The sequence below is a fragment of the Tachypleus tridentatus genome, chromosome 11 (assembly GCF_004210375.1).
Source record: "Tachypleus tridentatus isolate NWPU-2018 chromosome 11, ASM421037v1, whole genome shotgun sequence".
Lineage (NCBI taxonomy): Eukaryota > Metazoa > Arthropoda > Merostomata > Xiphosura > Limulidae > Tachypleus > Tachypleus tridentatus.
Genome location: NC_134835.1, coordinates 90337466 through 90347538, shown reverse-complemented (window position 1 = coordinate 90347538; position 10073 = coordinate 90337466). Strand labels below are relative to the sequence as shown.

Sequence of the window (10073 nt, the reverse complement as noted above, 5' to 3'; positions counted from 1 at the left end):
TAAGCACAACTCACTAAATTCAGTTCATGATTTATAATTTATATAGTAATGTTATAATATAAACTAGAAAAAATGCAAAAATTTCAGGCGGTAAGTGAGACTGTAGTTCCTCATTTTTTATTTCCAGTATCTGATTGCATTTTGCCTGTCCACAGGCCTACCAAGAGAACTGGTATACCAAGGAATTACCCTGATCTCTAGACGTTTAAGAAGAGAGGAAAGATAAAGCCAACAAATAGTAATAAAGTAACTAATTAAATAACAGAGAGACAATGTAAGTAATAAATGTAAACAATATAAAGATTATTATATGTTGCAGACAGTTAAAATACGTACTGCCACAATCGACATTAGTCAAAAGACAAATACTATGACAGCCATACTAGAATATTACTACTATAATGTTATATCGTTTAATTCACTTGTCGTTTACATGAGTAATTACCAAATTATGAGTAAATACTAACAATAACTATTTCACAGTATTAAAGTTATTCTACTTATAAAGCAACCTAAATCACTGTATACGTGCTAATGAAGGGAATTAACATTTCACTATTCTAACTAATTTCCATGAAAGTAAGTAAGCGACTTTTCCAGGCAAACGTACAGAAAAAATAACGAACCTTATCACTCTCATTCTTTCACAGAATTATTCCGTCTGAGGTGATCTTAATAATTTCTTTCTTGTTCCGAAAAGGACAATAGAAACAGACGACGCGCTACTTCGATCTTATGATTAGATTTGAGGATGAACTGGTAGAGATCTTGATGATTAATAAAATTAAATCGGATACACGTGTCTAATGCCTGTTATTGTTTAGAGTCATTGCAACTTTTTCTTTTTTCACAGTTATTTTTTAAATTAAAAAAAAAGGTTTTATACAAGAAGCGAGAACTTAAGTTGTTATGAGTTTCTGAAAACCTCCAAATGTTCTTTATATCTATAGGAATAGTACTTTCAACAAGATTGTTGTATACACATGAAAGCACAGAAAATCAACAATATTTTTCAAAAAAGTTAGATTTTTTTACTAAAATCATTGTTTAATTATTTCACGATTTTATGTGAATTACCTAAATGTTATAAGCTATTATCCACCGTCAACGTTCTCCTATTTCGTGTTTATATTAATTTCAATATTTTTATCCGAGTTTATTTCTCTCAATTGTTATGAATACATCCATCTGTGTATTCTCATGCATGGGGTTTCTGACTCAACCTCACCAAGAAAAATGACATTTTTTGTGTGTGTTTTTTCTTATTTCTTTGCCTTGAACTTTTATCTACAACTTCCTTGTTGGTGGAAGACAGAAAACATCACATTATTACTAACGGACTACCATGAAAGGGTATTTAATTTGCAGGTAAATGGTTACATGTATACGAGAGTTGTTTCTTCCAACTGATGCATTTGTACTTTTTAGCTCATATTTGGTTGTGATTGTCAAAGTTTAGCTGTAAACAGATAATTTGAACATGCTTAACAGGATATCTTGATCAGAAAATATCATCTTTTTTCAGATGAGTACAGCTGTTTAAAAGTGTTACTGGTCTTCACCCGAGACAAATCTTTCTACTTCAGCACCGTGTTCGTTCCGGGAATTATTTTGGTATCCAGTTCATTCATTAGCTTTTGGCTAGACATTAACGCTGTGCCCGCTCGCGTTATGATCGGTGTGACCACTATGTTGAACTTTTGTACCACCACTAACAGTTTCCGGTCAACTTTACCTGTCGTGTCCAGCATTACGGCCATGAATATGTGGGACGGTGTCTGTATGTTCTTCATCTACGCTTCCATGCTGGAGTTCATAGTGGTCAACTATCTGTATAGGAAACGAGGCCACAGCCACCCTACAAATCGTTCTGCGTCTGCTGCTAACCAACCCGTGACAGAATCCTCACGAAGCAGTTCAGCAGTGACCCAAGTAGGTCGCAAATTCGGAAAATATGGGGTGGTACGACCTTTGCTGAATTAGTCGTTTCGTGCTCGTGTAGCATGGCATCAAGTACAACTGATTTGTAAATGTCGTGAATGCATACGATTTTTTTCCCTTATGTTTGTTTAAAAAATAAATAAGTAGAGCTCAAACTTTTGCTTACCTTGTTTATAACACATTTTATGCTGTTATAACTTTTGCTTACCTTATTTATGATAAATTTTATGCTGTTATAACTTTCGCTTACCTTGTTTATGATACATTTTATGCTGTTATAACTTTCGCTTATCTTGTTTATAATACATTTTATGCTGTTATAACTTTTGCTTACCTTGCTTATGATACATTTTATGCTGTTGTAACTTTCGCTTACCTTGTTTATAATATATTTTATGCTGTTATAACTTTCGCTTATCTTGTTATGATACATTATATGCTGTTATAACTTTCGCTTACCTTTTTTATGATACATTTCATGCTGTTATAACTTTCGCTTATCTTGTTTATGATACATTTTATACTGTTAATTTTTTCGTTTTCTTTAGTAATTCACGTTTTCTACTTAGCATCTTTTTTCGGTTACTTCTTTATCTTATAAATTTCCTGTTTAGTTTTCTTCTTCTAATATATACGTTTTCAGTTGTCCTTTTCTTTTATCTTTTGCTAATAACAAAGACATTAAAAAATGATAGAGTTCAAAGGCATGAGAAAAACTCTAACAATTTACGTTTAACGTTCTTCTGATATGTTTGTCGAACTTATGAACAAATGATTTGGTTAGTATAAACACAAAGTAACACTTCAGTAGGTATAAAGTGAGAGAATGTTTTTATACCATACATTATTCTAAAGACCTATGTTATTTTGGGAATATCTAGAGTTTTATTTTTCACAACTGGTATTTGGACTTTGCTCATTAACACCCTGGTTTCACTACAGTATACATGCTTCATTCATTTTTTCTATGAACATAGAATATAAAGGGGAAAGAAATTATTGGAACATTCGAAAAGCTAATGGTTATACGCCAACATTTCTGATTTTAAAAGGCTAATTAAATTAATTAATACTTTTTTATGTTTGCGCTGTCATTATTATCCATGTAAACAGTGTTTGTCGAATGTTCTTTAATGTGTTTAACGCTTCGAGTTAGTCACTTGATGAAAGACTTTTTAAAAAAGCCTGGACACTATCTGAATACAAAAACAAAAAAAACCTTATAAGCCCAAGCGCTTTCGAAGACTAGATATTTCTTCATTAAGGGCAAACTAAAGAAGAAAGGACTGTCTTACCGGTTTTAGGGTTTGTTATTCTTGTCTTTAATTAATATTTTATACCTACATGTTTACCTAACACTATGAATAAACGTTAATTATATATTTTGATAATAGCTGTATTTAGATATATAGATATTTATATATTTTTTAGCTATTTCAAATTCCAGGGAAGTTTCTTTTCTTATTTAAATTTCAACACCATTTTTGACCATTATATTCAGTTCTCCAGTGTAACAGCGGTAAGTCTAGAGACTTACAACTCTAAAATCCGGGTTTTGATTCCCTGCGGTGGACACAGCAGATGATCCAATATGGCTTTGCTATAACACAACTAAACCATTACATTTATTATCATATTTATGCTTTTTTCTTAACATTAAAATAGTTTAATGAATTAACATGTATTTATGTTACGTCCATCTGACTTCAATTGAAAAATGTTTTCAATGTATTGAGCAAAACAGTGTTAAGGCAGATAAATAACATGCCATGTTTTACAAGTTATTACTCATATACAACAGAATGGCCTTAAAAAGGTGTACAGAAAATGATTATAATGCAGTGTTTTGGCATAACTTTTTGCTGGGCCACTTCCTATAGATAACAGTAAATTAATTGTTATCTTAAAGCCAAATCATACCAAACTAAGTTGTGGAACTGCTCTGTAATTTCCCTGAAAATATCATGCTACACCTTCTAGCTTTGAAATTTCTGCATTAACACCATTGTTCGATGATGTAAAAATCAGAGACTCTCAGAATGTTTATTTCCATATCAACAATGAATAAATTTACCACATGTAACCAACATATCTCATGTCCTGTATGAATCTCTGGATGGAAGTATGTAAATATTTTTCTTCAAGATACTTCCTAGATGTTTCAGTTTGTTTATTGGAAAAGGTAGGCGCGAACTCTGCCCTTGTACTATTTCGAAATGTACCGCATGGAGTTTATGTCCGAAGATAATACTGCCCAGTCCATTTCCACGATAATTTCTTTTAAGATTAGCAGTGGCGATATTTATCATTCAGTACCAGCATTTTTAAGATCATATCAGGTCTGACGGCACCAATGAAAAGTGTGGCGAAGAACTGTCATCATCTTCTTCTCATACCTCACACCATTCTTCAGTGACGTACTGATCGGTATGATCCAGTCAGAGAAACGGTCTCAACAATTGTACTCAGCTATGGTGAATTAGTGTAGTTCTTTCAGGTTTTCCACTCTCAGCGAGCTCTCACAACCCTCCAAGGTTGAATCACGCTATGCTTGAGTCTCAAAATGGAGTTCTGATATTGTTTTCCTTTTCTCTATATTGATCCACAGGTTCTGGTGGGAGAAGTAGGCGTAAAGCTGTTTCCAAGTATTTTCACTTGACTGGAAGTGAGTCCAAGAACTTACAGCAGTTTCTTGTTCTAGGTAAGCAGTGGTAATACATGTAGAGTAGGTATAAATATTAATATAACTCAAAATGAAATCGAGTCCAACGTTACAAATGAAAAAGCTAAAGATAGTTTTCATGACCTCATCTCCATGAAGCACTACTTTCACAGCAGCTGATTTCATCTTCATGAAGCACTGCATTCAGAGTAGATGATTTCATCTCCGTGAAGTACTGCATTCAGAGCAGATGCCTTCATTTCCATGAAACAGTGCATTCAAAGCAGATGATTTCATCTCCATGAAGCACTACATTCAGAGCAGATGACTTCATCTCCATGAAGCACTACATTCAGAGTAGATGATTTCATCTCCATGAAGCACAGCATTCAGAGCAGATGCCTTCATTTCCATGAAACAGTGCATTCAAAACAGTTGATTTCATTTCCATGAAGCACTACATTCAGAGCAGATGACTTCATCTCCATGAAGCACTACATTCAGAGCAGATGATTTCATCTCCACGAAGTACTACATTCAGAGCAAACTCCTTAATAAAATACAAATAAATACGTTTTTGGACTCCCTTCCAGTCAAGTGAATATACTTGGAAACAGCTTTACGCCTGCTTCTCTTACCAGAACCTGTGGATCAATATGGAGAATAGGAGAAAAAAATATCAGAACTCCATTTTGAGACTGAAGCATAGCATGATTTAACCTTGGAGGGTTGTGAGAGCTCGCTCAGAGTGGACAAAGTTACTGTTAGGGTGGTATGAACAGTTTGAAGGTTAACTTAATGTCATGATGTTTCTTTAAACATTCTCAAACAACAAGTATTGACGTGTGAGGGTATTACTGTGAAACAGTTTCTTATGTATGAAGGATGATTTTAACTGAAAGAAATAGTGTCGTTCTTCTAACACTTACATTGAATCGTGTTATCTTTAGGTAAAAAATACAAAAAAAATATTTTGTTTTTTGCTAATGAAGTGTATAATAGAATCATATTAACAAATTAAATATCTTGTTTTATTATGTAATTTAAACTTTGTTAAATTAGTTTGGTTTATTTGGAATTTCCTACAAATTTACTCGAGGGCCATTTGCTCTAATCTTCCCTGTATTAGCAGTGTAACATTAGAGGGAAGGTAGTTAGTCAACATCATCTATCGCCAACTCTTGGGCTATTCTTTCTCCAACAAACAGTGAGATTAATTATCACTTTATAACGCTGCCATAGCTAAAAAGGTAAGCAACTTAGGTGACAAGATTTCGAAATCGTGACCCGCAAATTGCGAATCGAACGCCATAACCACTAAGCCATACCCTTTAATTAGTTAAAAAACATAATTATTGAAAGCTATCATGTGCCCCTCGGTGGACTCGGCAGATAGCTCAATGTGGCTTTGCTATAGGAAAATATACAGATACACACGCTAGCATGGACTGATGAATTGAATAGTTCGACACATAAATGGATGAATAACAGGTGTATTTTATAGAGCAATTTCTTACCTTAAGGGAGACAATAAACTGCTGTTTCGTCAATATTTTTGAGAAACACAGTTTAGAGTCTTGCAAAATTTACGTCAATAACAATATTTGTTAATTTATAATTTTATTCATCCAGGATATGCACGTTATTAAAATCTGTCGTTCCTTTCTCTTTTTTTAACGTGAGGTTAAATAAACTCCCTGAGTGGTACAGTGGTATATCTGCGTACTCACACCGTTAGAAACCTGGTTTCGATACCCACGGTGGGTAGAGTACAGACAGCTCCTAGTGAAGCTTTTTGTTTAATATGAAAAGCAAACAAACAGATCAAATAAAACCAATTTCCACATATGGATTTTTTTGTATAAAACTTTGACAGAAAATATTTTAAAGAATTCCTAAATTCTGGTAAATAAATACAAGTAATATACTGAGTTGGGTAGATTCTCGTTATTAGTGTGCTGCACTATGGATCACAACATTCAAGGTTCGATCCAAGATATGTTGCAATAAATGTTCCGCGTTATAATAATAATAGTAAATAGCACTATTCAGTTAAAATTTGTCAAATAGGCGGCGGGCGTTGCTGATTGCTCTGATTAGCACTTAGAAATGGTTGTGCCCGAACCTTAACATCGTTGAACTAATCTATTAGTCTATACAAAAAAGGTGTTGTTCAATTCGAATGTTCTAAATATAATTATTTTTTTCTTCACACATATTCAACTACTTGTTAGACAGAATCGCTATTGTTTCACAGTATCAAACCCACCAAACTAAATACTCCTTGAATTCCCTCTAGGTTACGAGACTGTTCGTCAGTTTTACTATTAATAATTTTAAAAAAAAATTCAAACACAAAGAGCACTCACGTTATTGTAACAGGGAATTTCCATTTTGACGTATGAAAATAATAAGTACAACAACAACAGTCTCAAACCGTGCACTTTTCTTGGGTTCTTTGTAACCTTGGTAATTAAATATTACTTGTATTCGTTTTGTTTCCTATGTTACTAGAAAAAGTTGCTAGGTAATTTATAGATTTATGTTAATAACCTTTGTTAGATAACAGCGCTTTGAAATATGAAGTAATATTTGTTTTCTACTACTGACTGTAGTCCTATATAGTTAAAAAGAATTTTCTACTATTATCATAAACCTAAAATAATTACTTACCTCTGTCTTCATTCAGGCCGCCATCTCAAGGCTGTATCTTTCCAGTTGGGACCTGGAATGGCCAAGTGTGTTAAGGCACTCGACTCGTAATCCGAGGGTCGGGGGTTCAAATCCCAGTCGCACCAAAGATGCTTGCCCTTTCAGCCGTGGTGGTGTTATAAACTGACGGTCAATCCCACTATTCGTTGGTAAAAGAGTAGCCAAAGAGTTGGCGGTGGGTGGTGATGACTAGCTGCCTTACCTCTAGCCTTATATTGCTAAATTAGGGACGGGTAGCGCAGATAGCTCTCGAGTAGCTTTGCGCGAAATTCAAAAACAAACAAAAACAATATTATATAATATTATAACAAGTTGATGAATAATTTTGTTTTTGTATCTGAACTTATAATCAACAGAGATCTAAAGTACATCTGCTTCATTTATCCGTTATTTTGTAAACAGGGTTGCGCTCATAAAGTTGGTCAGGAGGACACTAACCACGAAAGTAACAATACCCGACAAGAGGTTCCTGCGTTCGATGATAACCGATATCAAGGAGCAAAAGTCAGAGCTGTTGCTTCTGTGTTTGGTTGGCTTCGTCGGCCACTCGTTCTAGAACCTGACATGGGAACTCGGCCGAAACTCGCCAAGAAAATTGACAACGTTTCCAAAGTGGTCTTCCCAGTTCTATTCTTCTGCTTCGCGTTTGGGTTTTTCTTAACATATGCTGTGATTGAACCGATGCAAGATGAAAACTGGGTCCTCACAGAGTAACAAAACAATAATAATCCTGACATAAGACATACAATTCTCTCTTCTAAAATACGAGACGTTCCGTTTTGTCTAGGACTTGACAATGAGGTTATCAACGACTGTGGAAAGATAGGATGGTATAATAATAGTCAAGATCTGTTACTGTATCTGTTCCCAGTATCAAGGTTGGATCGTAACATTGGTACTAATTATAAATTTTTTAAGTCCAAGCTTGAAGTTGTGACTCTTTACTAAATCTTCTGTAGAATAAAGAAAATATGAAAATTTCTGCTTCAGAAGGTGCCTATACGTTACAAACAGAATTTGTATCTATTAGAATACGGTTAACGTGTACAATAAACTTTAGTTGTTTCGTCTATTTATTATTCATAATTCGTTATTTAATTGAAACTAGACACATTTGTGATGTAATTCACAAGATAATTATGATTTTTTAATATGTAAGTCTGTTATAGTAATTATTTCATATGAAAAAAAATTAATGTTATTTATTATCTTAGGCTTAAAGCTTTCAAAAACAAAGTTCTTAATTTTCAAGAGATTTGGCGAATCTGAATATCTACCTTTAATACTGTTTACCAATGATACTTCATTTATGGCATTAGACTATTAAAATAGTTCCTTTCACACACACTGCTTTATAATTAATCGAGCAAAATATACCTTCTCTTGACTTTGGTTAAAAATTATTGTCCAGTAGTCTAATACTTAGGGTCTAAAGATTTCAGAATTGTGAAATGTCTCATCAGTTACTTTGAGTATTTTCTTCACTTAATACGTATAAAGGTGGATAGCAATAGTGTCTTTCTGCTCAGATAGTAATACATCTAACATGAGAGTATAATTGTAATTTTATACAGTGAACAGCAATGCTTGAATTTCTTAAAATTATTATCTGAACAGTAAATTGTACTTGATATGGTACGTCAAATATGAATACTATGGTTCAGTGGTTATAAAGAAGTAGTGATGAAATACGTATAAAACACGCGATCTTCGGTAACGTGTGTATTTGGTTTGCTCTGATCATAATTTCTAATGTTACGCATCGAGTTTTTTCAGAATTTGGTTTATTACAATAAATACAGATAATATTTCTAAATGAGGTTTAATTATCAAATTTATGTCACTCGCCCGTTTGTTTGTTGCATTTTACGCAAAGCTGTTCAAAACCTACCTGCGCTAGCCGTCCCTAATTTAAGAGTGATAAATTAGAAAGAAGGGAGGTAATCAACACGCCTATTGCCAAATTTTGAGTTACTCTATGAAATATTAGGATTCGCTGTCTCATTATAACTCCCAAACAGCTGAAAGAGCGAGCAGGTTTCGAATTTGAGATCCGCAGGTTGCGAATCGAGCGCCCTAACCACCAGTTTATGTCAGGCTTACTCACCCGACACTCAACAATGAGTTGTTTTTTTTTACTCACCATTCTTGTAAGCTAACCCTTACCCTAAGTTTATGTAAACGCTATTGCAAAGATTAAATACTATAAAAGTTGTTCTAAAAATTCGAACCCATTGGTATAATTTTTAGTTTTTCAGATCGCAAAACAAATTGTCAAGATATTATTTCTCCTAGTTTAATAAGCACTTTGTTTGCTTCTACTGTCTATAACTTTCAAGCTGCTAGAAAATTTTCCGCTTCTGTTACTGGATGTAAAATGTTTGGAGACATTTCTAAACATTTCAAAACGTTTAAATTCTAGAGGTTTCACTGTTTTATGAAGTTGTACAAAATAAAGAGACTATTAATGACTCTTTCAAGTGCACTAACAACGTTTTATCCTTTTATGAAAATTTCAAGGACGTAGTTCCTTAATATATATATTTTATTACACTATAGTTGCTAATGTATGAGCTTAAAAACCTTATAAAACACATTTTTTAGTATTAATTACAAAAAGGAAGTGATATTCTCATGTACCTTTAAGATAAACTTCTTCGTATGCAGGTAAATATTTCCAATAGTTAGGTTTTAGAATAAGTACCATTAAGAAAGATGATTTTAAAGCAAATGTAGCTATCGATTCTCTTAAGACAGA

At 33.5% G+C, this 10073-nt stretch overlaps 1 protein-coding gene across 2 annotated transcripts; it reads left to right on the top strand.

Moving 5' to 3' along the window:
- Positions 1–1457: 1457 nt before the first annotated feature.
- On the top strand, positions 1458–8421 carry LOC143232744 (gamma-aminobutyric acid receptor subunit alpha-5-like). Of its 2 annotated transcripts, none has more exons than XM_076468540.1 (2): positions 1458–1962; positions 7718–8421. In XM_076468540.1, the coding sequence occupies exons 1-2, from the start codon at positions 1672–1674 to the stop codon at positions 8027–8029; spliced, it is 603 nt and encodes a 200-aa protein (XP_076324655.1). In that variant the 5' UTR covers positions 1458–1671; the 3' UTR covers positions 8030–8421. The 2 variants fall into 2 exon arrangements, with proteins under 2 accessions (XP_076324655.1, XP_076324656.1); XM_076468541.1 differs by having other exon boundaries at positions 1466–1932.
- The last annotated feature ends 1652 nt before the right edge of the window (positions 8422–10073 follow it).

Coding starts and splice junctions, on each gene's coding strand:
- LOC143232744 (XM_076468540.1), top strand. CDS start 1,672: ATGATCGGTGTGACCACTATGTTGAACTTTTGTACCACCACTAACAGT. Junction 1,963..7,717: donor AATTCGGAAAATATGGGGTG/GTACGACCTTTG, acceptor TTTTGTAAACAG/GGTTGCGCTCATAAAGTTGG.